Source organism: Sciurus vulgaris (assembly GCF_902686455.1).
Source record: "Sciurus vulgaris genome assembly, chromosome: 3".
Classification (NCBI taxonomy): Eukaryota; Metazoa; Chordata; class Mammalia; order Rodentia; family Sciuridae; genus Sciurus; species Sciurus vulgaris.
Window position 1 is genome coordinate 38351171 of NC_136463.1, and position 17549 is coordinate 38368719.

Sequence of the window (17549 nt, forward strand, 5' to 3'; positions counted from 1 at the left end):
GATCAGCTTTTTTTTTTTTCCCCCTTCCAGGTTCAGGAGTTTCTGTCTGAATCTAGGAAATCCCATTAAATCGACTGAAAATAGGAATGATAAAGGTTTAAAAATATCTAAATTTTAATATCATCATAGAGTAATTACAGAAATATCTCACCTATCTGAATCTTCAGGAATTTACAAACTCAGTGGCTTCACATATCTTTCAAACACTTAATAGGCTGCAGAATGGTTCTTTTCCTTCCAACCCTGAATTAGGTTGAACTCTTCAAGAAAGGATGAGAGGTGCCAAGTACCTCCACATTTTAAGGACAGCCACCAGGCATACCCTGACTCCTGCAATGTGACAGTCACTAGACACATTATCCCAGCCTCTGTAAGTGAATGCTGGAGAATCCAGGGGACCAACAACCTTGTGTACAGCACTATGGCTTTCCCTCTTCTTTCCTCAAGGGAAAGGGATAAAAAGTGAGGGGGATTTTAAGAGAATCTTCCACTATTAGAGAGGAAGACAGGCACCCCATTTCCTGGTGGATATCTGCTAATGCAGAATTGTGCCTATCTGAGCAGAAAAAGAGGAACTAGAGGTGTCAAGAGCCAGCAGAGACTACATCCCTTCACTGTCTACTTGTCCAGCAAATACTTTGAGTGCCTTCCATGTGCCAGGCACTAGATTAAGTGTTGGGGGCACAACAGTTAACAAAACATACCAAAATCTCTGCCCTGATGGAGTTCATCCAAGGACAAGTAAAATATATAAGATATTAAAGATGACAAGACTAGGTTGATCCCCAGCACCATGGGGATAAGGCTACAGAGAAAACCAAGCAAAGACAGGGATACAGGGATAGGAAGTGCTAGGGGCAGGGAAAGGAGATACCATTTTGAGAAAGAAGACAGAGAAAGCCTCAGTGAGAGGTGACATTTGAGTGAAGATCTGAAAATGATTAGTGCATGTGGCCTGACCACAGGTCAGGCCTGAACTTGGGGAGGGGAGGAACACTGAATTAGACAGAGACTGAGGTTTCAAGTTGGACTGGAATATTTAAGAGTTGAAGATAGCCAGGAAGTTAAGGGGTAGAGAGGAAGAATTCACAGAGTATAGAAATAATTGATTAGAAAAAAAAATTTTTTTTTTCTCAATATGGGGGATTTACATTTGAGCTATGCCCCCAGTTTTATTTTGAGACAGATTCTCACTAAGCTGCCCACACTGAGCATTGAACTTGTGATCCTTCTGCCTCAGCTTCCCAAGTTGCTGGGATTATAGGCATTCACCAATGCACCTGGCTAGTAATTTCATTTTAATATCTCATTAATTCACACTCTTTGATAAACCAGTTAAACGGGTATAATTTATATTGCTATTAAATATACATAAAACAAAGACTTGAAACTTAGCCATAGAGACACATATACTGCCTATGACTTAAGTGTCTTATCTACAAATGCAGATTCCACTTAGTGAAGTTGTATATAGCTTGAGAATCAGCTTTAAAATACTTAACATAAGTGAAAACCAATAATAATACAGTGTCACAATTTCAAATAAGTAAAATACAAAACAAAGATACCTAATAAATATTCCATGCCTTGAGCTGACTGAATGACTTCTGTGCAAACAGCACTACTACTAATTCCATTTAAGGTGTCATTTGCCTTCTTAATGACCTACAAGAAATGAAATCACATCACATTATGTAACCAAAAAAGGTTACTGCAAATCAATTTACTATTAGTAGAAAACCCCCCCCAAAAGCCAGGAAGTGTGGAAGACCATGACTGACTAATGTATGTATATGGTGAAACAAATCTGAGAATTTAATTTGAACCTGGAAGAAGCCATCCTCCATTACTTTGGAAGAGAAAAGATAGAGGTTCTTTAGTTTAAATATTATTTTAATTTAGGCAGAGGTAATGATATCACTTTGTTATATCTCAAACATAGTGATAGTCGAGGAGACAAGTGACAGGCCAGCATTTGCCATTATAAACAAGAAGGAAGTCTTACTTGTGACATATGACTTTCACATTCTAAAGGCCATGGGAGAAAGGCTCCCCTCAAGTTTTCTTAGGGGAAGGCAAAATGACACCAAGTACACTTATGTGTGAACATAAAGGTGACATACTCACATCCAGGGCACTCCCCAGGCATCTCTGCCATTCATACGCGTATCTCTCATTTTCCTGTGGATTTTTGTAGAAAGAACTAGGTTATATAGGCAAGCCTATGACTTCTGTCAATAAAAAGAGCTTTTAAGACTCATTTTATAAAAATCATTTTTATAAAAGTAGTTTTCATATATATATATATATATATATATATATATATGAATCTGTGTGCATGTGTATGTGTGTGTGGTGTGTGTGTGTATATTTTTTTTTCTTTTCTTTTTTTTTTTTCCCTTCCAGTCCTGAGGATTGAACCCAGGGGCACTATACCACTGAGTTATACTCTCAGACCTTTTTATTTTTTGAGACAAGGTCTGAAGCAAATTTCTTTTCTTTTTAAATATTTTTTTAGTTGTAGATGGACACAATACCCCTATTTTATTTTTTATGTGGTGCTGAGGATCGAACCCAGTGCCTCACATGTGCCAGGCAAGCGCTCTACCACTGAGCCACAACCCCAGCCCCTGAAGCAAATTTCCAGGGCTGACCTTGAATATGTCATCCTCCAGCCTCAGTCTCCCTAATTGCTGGTGCTACAGACATGCCACTGCACCTGACAATAATTATTTTAAATTGCTAATAAATGTACCTTCTGAGCACATGACCTGTGAATCTGAGGGAAATGCTTGACAGCAGCTTCCCTCTACAAATGTTGCCTCATTTGTTCCCGTCAGTAACAGTGGAAGCCTTTTTCAAAGGTATATACCTTACAGGTTTGTAGTGTGAGAATTCATGTCAAACCACTGACTTTCCACTTCAGTCATAGTGCTGTGTGTGTGTGTGTGTGTGTGTGTGTGTGGGTGTGTGTGTGTGTGTGTACATGGGACAAGGAGAGTTAAGTGTGTTGGTCACAGAAGGAAGACAGCATGGGACTAAGATGCAGTAAACAGAAATAGAAACTCAGAATATTTCCCCTCTCTCCTCTATTTTGACATTTTAACATTCAGTAGGATGATACATAAATATGAACTCAAAAGAATTTCCAAGAATAATTTCAGTTTTAGGGTCTCTGAGTGCTTCCAGTGGATGCAACATCTGGAAAGTATTTCACCCAGGGTCAGTGTTCCCAGTCTCTCTCTCTCTCTCTCTTTTTTTTTTTTAATAATTTTTTAGTTGTAAATGAATCTTTTAATTTTATTTATTTACATGTGGTGCTGAGTATTAAAACCAGGGCCTCACACATACCAGGCAAGTGCTCTATCACTGAGCCACATCCCCAGCCCTATTTTGTATTTTATTTAGAGACAGGGTCTCTTTGAGTTGCTTAGTGCCTCGATTTTGCTGAGGCTGGCTTTGAACTTCAGATCCTCCTGCCTCAGCCTCCTGAACCACTGGGATTGTAGGCCTGCGCCACTGCGCCTGGCTAATTATGTATTTTATGTCTGATGCCTTGTGTCTTTCTCCCCCTCATATTCCCAGGTGAAAGCTGAAAGTACTTTTTCCTGGAGTTCTTAGGACTCAGTATGTCTTTTATTCCTCTGCAGAAAACTATGCTGCTCACCTCCACCTCTCCGGTCAGATCTTTGTACTTGTCACGAATGACAGGCAGAGCAGGCTTCTCACTCAGAGTATTGGAACGATCTCTGAAAGGTTGCTCCAGGGCTGGAGAAGGAGAGGACCGGCTTATTTCTTTATCACCAAGGCTCAAGCTCCTCTTGTGTGATCCTGGGAGGAGTGGATGGTACAGTCAGACATTTTGATTACTCAGTTTAGCTCAAGCAGAGGCTCCTGCTTGCTAACATGCCCCTCTTTTTCAGCTGGTATGACATGAGGCATTTAGAAAAACAATCCTCATTCATTCTCTCTAGAAAGCTCCTTGTTGAATCCTTCTTACTGTTTTTTCTTGCTTGGTTTCCCTGCACTGGTTTTCTACATTACTCTTCTCTGATCTATCGTAGTTCTTCCATAACTCTAAGTGCAGAGTTATCAGAGTCTAGAGGACAAAAGTACATTTCTAAATATCCATGAACATGAGATATGCTGCTTTTCCACTGACTGGTTATGGATTTGTACCTGAGCTTCTACATGCTCTCTCAATCCAACTGAAGTCAATGCTGTCTTGTCAGGATGGGCTTATAGCAGAAGAGGCAAATTTGAATGTCGTCTGAAACAGGCAAGCAGTGTGAGGCAGAAAGTGGGGGATGATCACAAACTGGTAGAGTGAGCCCCATCTATGGAGGATGATGCTAATCACCTCCAGATGATTGTCAAGACATGGGAACACAGGCCTAGTGTTGCCAGATAATACAATTTTTTTCTAAGAAAAGCTAGAAATCCGGATTGTGAAATCTCATGATTTTTAAATATTGGCAATTACTTCACATTTTATGGATCAATCAAATCAGATCTGCATGTTGAAGGCAGATCCACAGCCACCATATTGCAGTTTTTGTGTTAAAAGACACTGTAGTCGGGGAACAAGAGCATAGCTAACTTGTCCACAAGTGAAGCAAATCCATTTCTCTGGCTATTTTAAATAACATACCACTATACTAACAAACAACAAACGTCTATGTTTCGTACAAAAGCAGTTAAGATACACTGATACAATGTCAGTTGTTTCAGGGAAAACTTTAATAGAGCTACTTGTAAATTGACCCTGGTTTTAAAAATTGGAAAAATCTTTTTCTTGCTAATCCCAAAACACTTTCTTTTTCTTTCTCTCCCCCTGTAAACTCTGTCTGTCTCTATTATTTTTTGGTATGGGGGATTGAACTCAAGGGCATTTAACCACAAGGTACATCCCCAGCCTTTTTTAAATTCTGAGACAAGGTCTCGTGCTTAAGAGACTCAATAGTCCTTGTCTGACCTTGAACTTGTGATCCTCCTGCCTCAGGAGGGATTATAGGTGTGCACTACCACATCTGGTGGAACACTTTATTTCTAAGAAAGATTATCTAAACATCTCAGTGGAATAAACGCACAATAATAAAATCACCTTGAAGTTATTTCCCTTGGGGCTGGGGTTGGGGCTCAGTGGTAGAACGCCTGCCTTGCACATGTGAGGCACTGGGTTCAATCCTCAGCACCACACAATAAATAAAAGTTATTTAAAAAAAAATAAAAACTACTTACCTTGAACAGAGAGGTCAAAGGTTGCCAGCTCACTTTTGATCATTTCTTCACTGGATTTCATTTTGCTTTGTGAATTGGCTACTAAAAAGTCAAATTTGCTGATTTTGGGCTTTTCACTTTGAAATTCTCCAAAGTCATCTAAACATTCTTTGGGGGTTTCGTGAGAGGCGCCACTGGAAGCTGGGCTTGAACATGTGGCCTCTTGGCTCTGTTCAGCTATAGACAGGTCTTGTTTTGTAAAATTTTTATAGTCCCCACTTTCATATTCCTTTTGCTCACTGGTCTGGGGAATCATGTCTTTAAAACTGGCAAAAGCTGGAAAGGTAGTTTCTGGAAGAACATCTTCACTTGCAAAAGTCGTTACTTTGGAGAGAGAGGTCATGGTGATGTTTTCAGAACTGCCAAATGATGTCTCTTTCTTTTGAAGAACTGAGGCAGCTGAGGAGGATCCACTTCCTGCTGAGAGGACAAATGGAGAGAGTTTTCTGCCCTGAGAAGCATCATCCCTGTCTGACCAGTCATAGCTTGTAAGGGTGCTCATTGTAAGAGTGCTACTGTAGCTCCCAAAAGCAGCATATTTTAAGTCCTCTATATCTGAAAGGGAAATAAGACCCCACAATTAGAGGCAAACTCACAATTTGGGCAAAATGCCCTGAACTCTGCAGAAGCAAAACGCCTAGCACATTTGACTAGTTGTATACTATGTTGAAGAATAACTACATTTAGAGCTTGTACTAAAGGAGTTGGGCTGTAATATCGGATCTTAAAAAAAAAAAAAAAAAAAAAAAAACCCACAATAGCCTTGAGTTGGTTTTTACACTTAGTTAAAAGGGATCACTCTGTTTGACTATAAGTTACTAAAAAAGATAAAAGGTTCATCTACCAGAATACATACTGTTTGATATGACTAAAGTAATTTAATACATTGTCTGTTTCCTTATAAACTATAAAATGTATTACATATTCCCTACTTAAAGTATGTCTTCCTCTGGACTTTGTCGGAAAACATTTCCTGAAGACATGGTCATATAAAACGGACATGGCAAACTGATTAAAAAATGACAGTTTCTCAAAACTAAAGTGAAAGTAGAGTCACCTGACTAATAAATGAGGAATTCATGTCTCAGGCAAGGCCAAATATGAGATTTAATTAAGCAATTACTTACCTAATTGTTATTTTGGTCAATGTGGACGTCATATTGCTGTCATGGATTATGAGGAAAGAAAAATCAATCTAATCTACTTTGGCCCTTAAAACACAGAATCAAAAGTCTGGGTTCTTTTGGGCTCCCATGTCAGTTTCAATTACATATCTATTCCCCCAACCCTCCAACCATTAAAAAAAAAAAAAAAAAAGAAAAAGAAAAAGAAATGCTGGGGCATAAGACTCATTATATGAAACATTCTTAATATATGTTTAAATAATTTAAGAGGGAGCATAAGTAGCAGAAAGAATGTAAGTTTTTTAATTTGGAGAGACCTGAGTTCACCTCTGTCACCTACTTGTTTGTGGGTCACTAAGCAAATTATTTCACATTTCTGAATCTTGGTTTGCTTATCTTTAAAATTATGAGAAGAAAAATTTTTATCTTTAAAATTATGTACTTGGCTGAACTGTGCCAGAATGATCAACTGTGATAATGTGTGTGGAAAGCCAGCTCAGGGGCTGACGAGCAATATGTAATAGCTAGTGGTGGTTCAGCATAGCCACCACTAGCATTTGGTTACAGCTGTTATGGCCTAAAATGAAATTATTTCAAAGTAAAAATTAAAAGTCTATTTATCATGTTAGTGATGTTACTAGGGATAATTTCTTGCTCAGTTTCAAAAAGCACAATCAGCTGAGGCTGAATACGGCTGGTGTAGAGAAGCCACTTTTACAGCTGTGCTGTCCAATCTGTCACACTGAGCAGCACTGAGTTTTATTTCAGACACAGGTAGAAGGAAAGCAGGCTAAATGCCCCCCTGAAAACCACACATGTGATTGGCAAGGAAAATGTCCGAAAGTTTTGTGATCCAGATTTTCACAATCAAGTCAAAACACTAGGTCATTTCTTTTACAACAAATCCAGTTTTGAGAAGTGAAGGGCTCCTGCCAGTCCCCAAATCTCTTTCAAAGCTCTTTTAAAGGTACAAAATTAATAAAAATGCTAGAAAAAGTCAACCAGTGAAAAAACATCACCAAATTATGGCATATTTTTAAATTTTGTAATGCAAATTGTACCCTTCAAATGTGACTTATTAAACAGAAGAAAAAAAAAGATTCAAGCAAAAAAAAAAATGCACAGTTTATAATGAATGAAACAAAACTTTAGACAAAATGCTTTTCTAGTCTCTTGCTGTAGTGATTTTCTCCCACTATTTAAAGGAGTCAGAAAGTACCCAGACTCAATTGGGTGAAATTCAATCAGTAGGCAGATGTAATTTAACTTGACTAGTCTTCAAGGGATTTAGAAAAAAATGTTTCATAGTACAGATTTTATTATTATTATTATTATTACTATTATTATTGGACCTACCAGAAAGTTCTTTGGGGAAACTACATGAGGAACGACTTTCAGAATCTCATTTATTAACGGGCAGCAATTTTTCTAGAGACCAAAGATAAATTTAATGAAGTCAGCTCCAGTTCAAACACTGTAACCAAGTTGCTATGGTATTAAAAAAGACCTTTTTGTGCAATTATGCAACAAGAAAGATTATTGTTTTTGTTTTTTAAATTAGAAATGACTCAAAAAAAAAAAAAAGAAATGACTCATATGATTAGGTAAAAGGCATTACAAGCAACAAGGGATTACCTTAACTGAAGAGCTTTTAAGTATTTTTATAACTATACAGGTCTTTAATAAATCTTATTTTTATTAAAAGTGATATGCATATAACATTTGCGTTCTGGAGCAACACACAGAAATAACCAAACAAGGGTTAGAGGTGTAGCTCAGTGGTAGAGTGCTTAATTAGCATTTGTGAGGCCCTGTGTTTGATGCCGAACACCATAAAAGACTAAAATCAAATGCAAGACTGAAAAGTAAATATAAAAGACTCACTAAAATCAAGCCTCAAAGTTGAGTTTTAAATTTACTTTTGCTTAAATTTACTGGCTATGATGGGGTCAAAAAGTAATTTACTAAAGTACTAAACTGAACATTACTAAGCAATATAAGACAGAACATTTACATAACACTTATCTCTAATCTTTAGCATTTATCAACAATACAGTAGTATTTCCTGGCATAATGAATACTTATAAACCGTTTTCTAAGAAAAATGTGATATATCAGTTCATTGAAGGTAGGTTAAAGCAAAAAAATTCCCCATTTCCTGTGTTAACAGTTCTACATTTTTAAAGTAGTTCCGCTATATGTATTATTGTATAATGGCTTTAAAAATATTAAGGATTATGTAACGCTTACAATATAAGTGATAGAAAACTTGTCTGGAAAAATGATGTGAAATAACCCACACTTTATTTTGTAATCACTGAAATTACTATAGATGGGTTTTCAATTTGATAGCTGAATTCTGTAAATTGCCAAGAGAAAAAGGAGAAAAGAAAATAGAGAATGAACACAACAAAATGAACAGAGAATCACTACTGTATTTCCAATTCTGCTGGGGGAGAACTGCTAGGCTGTGCTAGGTTGAGCTGCAATTGCACACAGATAATACACCAAATTGTGTGCTTTAATACAACTATTTGTTTGCAACCAGGAATGTCCTCTTACAAAGGGTAAAGGAATAAACTATACAATCTGCTTTCCATCATGGATCTCAAATCAAGACATAGATTTCTTGTGCATTCTGGCAAGTAACCCTATCAGTCTCTTCTGTAACCTCTATTCAAATCTCTTTTGAATGGATGTTGTACATGAAAACAAGGTATTTCCAAGAATGTGAGCAGCCACTATGGGACACAGAAGGCTATACCCATTCTTACAGACATTTTCTAAAGTTGTAAACATAGGCCTAGGGGATTAAGAGTTACTGGCTTTTGAGGAAGGAATTTGGAGAAAGAAGAAAGAAAGTACATGCTCACATTCCACTATTTTTGAGTTTTTTTTTCCTTATAGCAATAACTATGTTCATTGGACTAAGTATGAAATATCTTTTAACTTCCAATAATGATTTAATCCAGGTTTCACCAAATGCAAATCATGAAATATTTATACATTTCAGTTTCTCTTTACTCCTGGATCTATTCTACCTTAGAAAATAATCTGTTTAATTGTCAAACCTGGTCTCAATGTGTCCTGTTAAGTCTACACCTATTTGGGTGTTACAGAAGAAAACTGGGAACAAGCTAATCACAGTAGAAATGTGACAAGCTATCAAATGCTGCTGCTGTATAATTGCCTTCCAGTGTTGTCTAATCTGCATGAAAACCTCCAGTTCTTTATTGGTGCTGACTTCCATAACACTGGTTTAAATTATATCCATACCTATAAGCTCCTTTAGGTTTCTACATCAGTGTTTTAAATTCCATAAAGAAAAATGGCAATCCTGTGGATATTGTGAGAGGAGATTAAAAAGCCAAGAAATTAATAGCAAGATATACAGTGGGACTGTCTGTGGTCTTCAATAAAAATCTTATCAATATGATACCAAATGAAGTTGGGTGTGGTGACATGCCCATATAAACCCATAGGGTTCTGTAGGGAGGCTGAGGCAGGAGGATTGCAAGTTTGAGGCCAGTCTCAGGAATTTTGTGATACTCTGTATCAAAGTAAAAAATAAGAAGGGCTGATGTAAGTCAGTGGTAGAGTGACCCTGTGTCCAGTCACCAGTACTGCAAAAAAGAACACAGAATGTGGCAATTGGAATTGAGGCTTTTGGGCCATGCAAGCAGGCAGGCAATACTTAGGAGATCCTTCTGTGTATATAACCGTCTTATGCTCTCAAGAGTTATTGAGCCAAAAATTTCCAAAACAACTTACAAAAAGTACTCAATGCAAAAACAAGGAACTAAAAGCAACTTTCAAAAAAATAAAATAATTCAGACTGAGAGTGTAGTTCAGTGGTAAAGCACATGCCCAGCATGTGGGTTCAACCCAGCATGAAGCCCTTGGGTTCAATCACCAGCATGGTAGTGAATAAATAATCATCTCCAGGTGCAGTGGTGCACACCTTTAGTACAGCTACTTGGGATACTGAGGACTGTTTGAGCCTGGGAATTCAAGATCAGCCTGGGCAACATAGTAAGATTGGCTCAAATAAAACAAATACATAAAAAGAAAAAAAAATTTCATTCTTGGAATTATTTTAGGATTTAGCATAGCTTCTTTGATATTATGTTTCCTTCCTGTTCACGTGCTATGTCTAAAAATCAGCAGGGATTTTAACATGAACAACAGAGTGACTGTACAACATAAATACATTTGTATAATTTATCAGGCACTGATATACAAGCATTAACTCATCATATCTTACTTGACACTGGGGTAAACAATATCTTTGTTTGTCTGAATCCACTGTATAGAATTCTTCCAAGTTTTTATTGCCAAAAAAGTTTATGTCATTGTATTACATTATTAAAACTGCCTCCCTAAAAATATAATATGCTACCTAGGAAAAATTAATTGTTCAACGTGTGAATGTATGCTTCACAGTTATAGTCAGTCACTTTTGCTCAGAAAGAAGTTAAAATGAAATGGTCCCAGAGGACCCACCCTAACACTGGAGAATTCCACTGACAAAGGAATTCCTCAAAGCCACCCTGAGACTGGTATTAGATACATGGCATGGGAAATTCCTAAAGGCAGCTGATGTTATCAATAGATCAAGGTTACAAATTTTTAGCAGCACATGTAATAATTAAAATATAATACATTTATAGAAGGTTTTTTGAAACCAAGTATTATTCAGCTTGCTCTGGAAAACGCTATTTCAATGGCAGGCCTAGTTTTTCTTAGGGTTAATTTAAAGCCTAACAAGCAACTTTTGTCTTTCTCAAGTGGCATATTTGAGATATGAAAATGATCTCTCAAGAATCCAACTCAGAATTCTCATCTTCAATGGTTTAATTTCCTTCCTTCCTCAAATTCTAAAAATGAACAAAGAGCTAAAAACCTCGGGCTGGGTTTGTGGCTCAGTGGTACAGCACTTGCCTACCACATGTGAGGCACCAAGTTCTATACTGAGCACCACGTAAAAAAATGAAACAAAGGTATTTGTCCATATACAACTAAAAACAAATTTTAAAAAAGAACTAAAAACTTCAAAACCCAAGAATAAAAAATTTAAACAATTCAAATAACCCTTTTTACCAAGTTTTTATTTGGTTTGGGTGTCTGACCTGAAAAACAATACTATTCCCATGGTTTTTCACTATTATATCCTAAAATGTTGAAAATATTTTCTGTGTTTATCCTATTCATTGCTTTCATTTGCCCTTCTAGAAATTGTTTTCTTAAAAATGAAAAAAGTTTAAAGATTACTGAGTCTGATATATCCCCTAAAATTGTTGTAAAAATTTGTTTGATGTACTATGAGGGAAAAAAGACAGGGTCCCACTTCATAATATATTCTGAAGTTGGAAAGAAAGATAATGCCTTGCCATTAGAGGATAAAGTACCCAGTTTCACGCTTGAATCAAATTCAGTCCTGAGGGCTTCCTTGCATCAACTCTGAATACTTCTAGTTTGGAGATTGGCAATTGAAATTCAGTTTAGATTTACGGTATTCAGTCCATCTCAGTATCATTTGGTGATTTTAAATTAAGCTTATATTAGGCTGAGGATGTAGCTCAGTGGTAGAGTGGTTGCCTAGCATGTATGAGGCTCTGTGATCGATCTCTAGCACAAGAAAAAAAAGTTAATTTATGCTTATAAATATCTAGTTATTTAATATCAGTGTATCTCTTTTCCCAACACTCAATTCTTACATTCTCTTCCTTTACATTTCCCTTTCTCTTCACAATGTAACTCCTAGTAGACAGGTGCCCTGCAAAAGAATATACTCTAGTTTCTTCTAGTTAAGAAAAATTTCTCTTTCCCTATTATATAGTGTAAAGTTTAAGCTTTTTAAAACACGTTTTAATATATATGTGTACCTGTATATTATATATAAGATACATGGAACAAAAAATATGTAAAACACAGGTTAAATAAATAGATAATATTTATAATATATATTATATACATAGATCCAAGATCCATATATACATAGATGCTAAGTAAGTGCTCTATCATTGAGCTACCTCCCCAGCCCTACAGTTATATTTAAACCCAATGCCATATTAAGAACATACATCTATGTTATTAATAAGGGGCAAAGACCAAAATGTACCAATATTCTCATAGGAGAGAGATGTCTGAGGAAACAAAACAAAGGGAAAAATGGTCTAACCTCAAGGGATATTACTGCTTTAAACTTGATACCAGCTAGGTGTTTCTTTGGTCTAACCCTGAAAAAATACAAATTACACACATCCCCACACTTTCAAAATATGCCAAAGAATTATTTATTAACACAGGACTTACAGATCACAAAAGATAGTGGTACAGAAGAGCTGGAAAAGAAGTCATCAGAATAAGCATGCAGATCAGTATTTGCAGAAGAATATACTAAAGCAAGTTCAAGAAGGCACATTCACACAGAAAATGTCTAAATTGAAAAAAAAGACATTAGAAAAGCGGCCAAAAAAAAAATTAAGGCGCTGATTAAAATACAAAGATTTTCAATGTCAAAGAGGAGCTACTTTACAGGTAGGTAGCTACAGAAGTCTTGCTAACCCTTTGAGGATGTCACAAATAAGACTAAGCTCTTGCTGCCAACAAAACCCAATGGTCTTAACGACTGAACATCAAGATGCTTCAGTGCCAGAGAGATTAAATTTAGTGGGGGAAAGAAGCAGCCTAGTTGAAATTATATGCAGCAAGGGCTCAAAGGGTTAAATGTAATAATATGCAGAAAAATCAGGCAATGTTATTAGTATTATCTACCTTCCATACAAAGAATTATAGCAGGAGTTAAAAAGAGACAGTATCCCCTTCAGAGTTAAGTTAGGGTTTCTAAACAGAATTAAGGTCCACAGTCGTCTACCTCCTAGGTTTTATTCACTTCATTGGTCCACTTTTAATTTCTCCGACAGGATGTACCTTTGACACTCAAACTAAGAGAGCAGGAGATACTGTGGTGAACAGAAGAATAAACGTCACATTGAAGAAAGCTCTGCCATTCACCCTCTTTAATATATTTATGTAGCAAAATTTGCTCAACAATGGTACAGACATCCTTGGTCAGACATCAACCCTTTAAACAACCGCTCTAAAGGGATACTGCACCTTTCCAACAGGTTTACAGATCAATGAGAGGAAACAATCTGCTTTTCAGAGTATCCTCACACTGAAGAGAGGTGGCTTGAACATGACAGGTTCCAATCTGGGAATGTTCCAAACATACATAAAGAACATGAGCACAGATTATTTTAACAGGTTCATCAGAAGAAGCTCAGTCAAAAACCCAACCTCCCCTCCCCAAATAAAAAGAGGAAGAGAAGACACCCCAAACCCAGATTAGACTTGTTTCATAAAGACATTTAGCTTGGCACTGTGAAAGAATATAGATTCATTTTCAGAAAAATAGCTTCTAATTAATAACTTCAGAGTCCAAAAGGCTAGTATACATGTTATGAGCTTTTTAAATAAAAGTCAAATATTGTTGTTTAGAAAACAGAACACTTTGCAACCAACTGCTGTGGCTCCAGCAGCTCATACAACAGAGAAAAAAACAAAACAAAACCAAAAAAAAAAAAAAACAAAAACAAAAAAAACCCCAAAATCGTCCTACCAAACAAATAGCAGCAAGGAAAAAAGAAAACTTGCAAGAAAAGTACCAAAAACTCAAAACAAAATGAAAGGAAAATAGCCAAGGGCACAAGGAGCTCTTCAGACAGCCCACTGCACTGGCAAAATACCTTAGCAAGTAGCAACACTACATATAAGGTCTCTGCCAACTTGCTTCCAATTCAGCACCCAGCTTAAGAAAACCTCCAACATTTCAGTAACCAAAGGATGGATGCAATTTTTTTTCTGACTTAGCAATCTGATATATGCAAAAGCTACTGTACTTTACAATTTCTGCCTGAACCTGTAAACTTGGAAGTGTCTTATGTGTCTCTCTCAGGTTAAAAAAAAAAAAAAACAAAAAAACCCTTCATATGCCGAATACATTTTCCAGAATACAGTAATACTGAGAACTTCTCATTATTAAAGGCCACAAAATAGGTTTATCTTACTATATACATATAAAAAAAAAAAAAAAAACAACCAAACAAAACAAAAACTAGGACACTTGGGTATCTAGCTTTTATGATAGGAAGTTGGACTAAAGAATAAACTGCTACGTGTAAACCTACACAGAATTTAAAGAGGGTTTCATAATAATGTTTTCAATTATTTTATCAGAAAGTTAGTAGTCACCCTATCTAGCATCTACAGATTTGTTAAATCTTAATACTTTCAGTAACAGAGCTCACAATGAAAACAGTACCTGGGACTCCACTAACATAGGCCCTCCTTCTTGCTAGACTGTGCCACACAGCCATAAATAAGCTCTTTCCCTCTTCTTCTCTTGGAGGAATGTGGCACACTGAAGTATAACTCATTAGAATTTTTTTATTTTCTTAGGCTAAGAAGAGTCAGTTTCTGTAAATCAAACAGAGTACTACATTGGCAGCTTCTAAATATACCAAAGAGAAGAAAAAAGGAGAGGAAAACACTGATTTTGCTCGCAGAAATGAAGACTGCTGACACTACAAATCTATAAAATTTCTGGCAATGTAGGGTTCATTTAACAGTGGGTTTTAATGTGCCTCTGATGCCAGCATAGTATTGGATTTCAAAAATAAAAATATTTTAGCTATCCAATCTAGTTTCGGAGTAATCACAGTATCCATATATTCAAGGATCCATAGAATCAAATTTAACACTGCTTCCAGGAGACTGGCAACAAGGAGGCTAATTATTAGGAATCCATGAAGGGCCAGAGCCTCACTCCTCTGTAAATCGACACCCACAGAATCACTTTTACGATCTACATTACCATCACCAGAGCAATCTCACCAATTCCTCACCTGCAGCAGGAGGATGCTGGCCACTAACTGTTGGTAAATCCAAAGAGCTATCAGACATGACATGCTTAAGATCTCCTCCCACATCAGCCAATTTCATGTCAAACTGAACAGAGAGTGCATCTTCAGAGTCCTCCTTGCCAACGCTGCTGCCACCAATGGAAGGGAGATCCAAGGACTTCACTGAAGCAGAGTCTTCTTTGGTGTGTCTGAAAGCCACTGCTTTCTCTCCCGAGTTCTTGTCCGAGTTCATGGAAGAAAATTTACTGGAGTGGAAGTCAGCAAAATCATCATCACTTTTTCCAGAAGGAGTGTTATCTTTTAATTCTTCAACACCTAATCCAGCTCCTTCTAGAGAAAGTTGTTTGAAGACATCGTACTTGGTGGATAAAGCAGCTGGGTTCTGTGCACTCTTTACTGTGCCGCCCATGTTGCTGGTTAGAGGAACAGGACTAGCTTCCTCTTTAAGGACATCGTATTTATCATCTGCCTTTTGCTCAGACGACATAGAGCTGTTATTGAAAGCCATAAAATCTGCGAAGTCATCCTGCTCCCCAACAGATGCTGGACTAGAATATTCCCCAAAAAGGTTGAATTCTCCAAAATCATCACTCAAACTAGAAGTTTTAGTTGATGCCAGTGCTGTCATCGTTGTGGCTGAACCTGCTGGCTGACTGGGTCGTGTGGAAACTGATTTTGATGTGCTAAATGTAGCTGAAAAAGACAAGGGTTTCTCGCTGCTGCAATTAACTGAAGAAAACATATCTAGGTCTGCCAAGTTCAGAGGATTTTTCACTTGCGTTTGCTGTTTTTGTTGTATAGTTCCTGAGGGGAAGGATGCTGGAAAAGTTTTGTCTTTTGTGGGTGGCTCTAGTGGTGACATACTATCGGCTGTTTTAAAATCGGTGAAGCCATCATCAGTTCCGGCAGATCTGAATTCTGCAAAGCTCTCTCCTGAAAGAAAAAAAAAATGACAAATAAACAAGAATGCTAAATTGAAAACCACATAATTTACAGCATATTAAATTGAAAGTGTAACGTTACAGGGTTTTCCCCACTGATTTGACATTAATCACAGTTTAAACTCTGTCAAACTATGTGTTTGTTTCCACACTGAAGCCTAGTGATAAGGAAGTAGGCACTGTTCTCAGAGACTTTTTCTTCTTTTGGCCAGCCAGCTAAGCATTCAACAGAACAGAAACAGGCACTGGAGGTTCCTGAGAGAGGCGAATTGAAATAGCAGCCCTTTAAAGATAAAACATGTTACATGGTTAAAAAAGAAAATCCCAAAGGTACCAGTGAAGTATTAGAAGAAATCGTGCATCTAATATTCAGGTCATACAACACTGAAACACCTTGAACAACCAGACATTTTCAGAATCATTAGGAGCTGGGGTTGTAGAATAGTGGTACACCTTGTGCAGCAAGCACAGGGTCCTGGGTTCAATACACAGCACCAATGGGGTGGAGGAAGATACTATGTGATCTTGCTCCAGTATACGCAGGCATTAATTTGAGGATAACTTGGGTGAAAACTTTTGAAAAGATAGCTAGTTAGTTGCCAAAGAATCTGGCTAAAGACACATTTTAAAGCAGCTTCTCCCTATATTCTCTAACAAATAAGTTAAAAAAAAAAAAATCTGTGATCAGGTGACCTTTCTTGAAATCAGTCATCTCACTGTACTTATGAACACTTATGCATAACAGTCTGGGCCCATGAGTCTTAATAGGATTTCTATTCATTATTATTATACTAATGTTATTACTCACAGGTATGATATTAGGATACAGATGATCTCAGTTTTCTAATACCGTCTCAAGGTCTACTACAAAATCCACTAGTATATACTAGGTAATGAAAATCACAGAGAAGCTAAATATGCATATAGCAATTCCAACCAATATTTTTATTTAAAATTTGACTGTCATTTCTGGAGGTTTATAAATTAAAATAACAAACTTTAACTGCATTCCCTATTTTTAAAATATCCTATTGCCCCCGAAAACTGAGATACAGAACCATACAAACTGTAAAATGTATTTAAAACCAAATCTAATTCTTAAACTGACATATAAAATGTGGGCTTTAAATATATTCTGTTTAAAACATGATATATACTTTGATAAATCAAATGAAAACAACAGAAGTTGATTTTTCCTTCTAATATATTATTTAATTCACTAGCAAATTTCATCAACACAAATCTATCTAATACTGTTAGGGAAATTTTAGAAAAGG

The 17549-nt window shown here is 36.7% G+C and overlaps 1 protein-coding gene across 19 annotated transcripts in view; it reads right to left on the minus strand.

Moving 5' to 3' along the window:
- The window catches only part of SYNRG (synergin gamma), a 65235-nt gene that overhangs the window by 14936 nt on the left and 32750 nt on the right, over positions 1-17549 (minus strand). For 15 of the 19 annotated variants that reach the window (XM_079132084.1, XM_079132083.1, XM_079132087.1 and 12 more), the window contains 5 exons: positions 15314-16264; positions 5242-5835; positions 3668-3831; positions 2128-2181; positions 1569-1665 (listed from right to left, as the gene is read on the minus strand). In XM_079132084.1, the coding sequence (XP_078988210.1) occupies positions 1569-1665; positions 2128-2181; positions 3668-3831; positions 5242-5835; positions 15314-16264 (1860 nt within the window). The remainder of the gene's footprint in view (positions 1-1568; positions 1666-2127; positions 2182-3667; positions 3832-5241; positions 5836-15313; positions 16265-17549) is intronic. The other 4 variants (XM_079132085.1, XM_079132088.1, XM_079132093.1 and 1 more) reach the window with 2 other exon arrangements.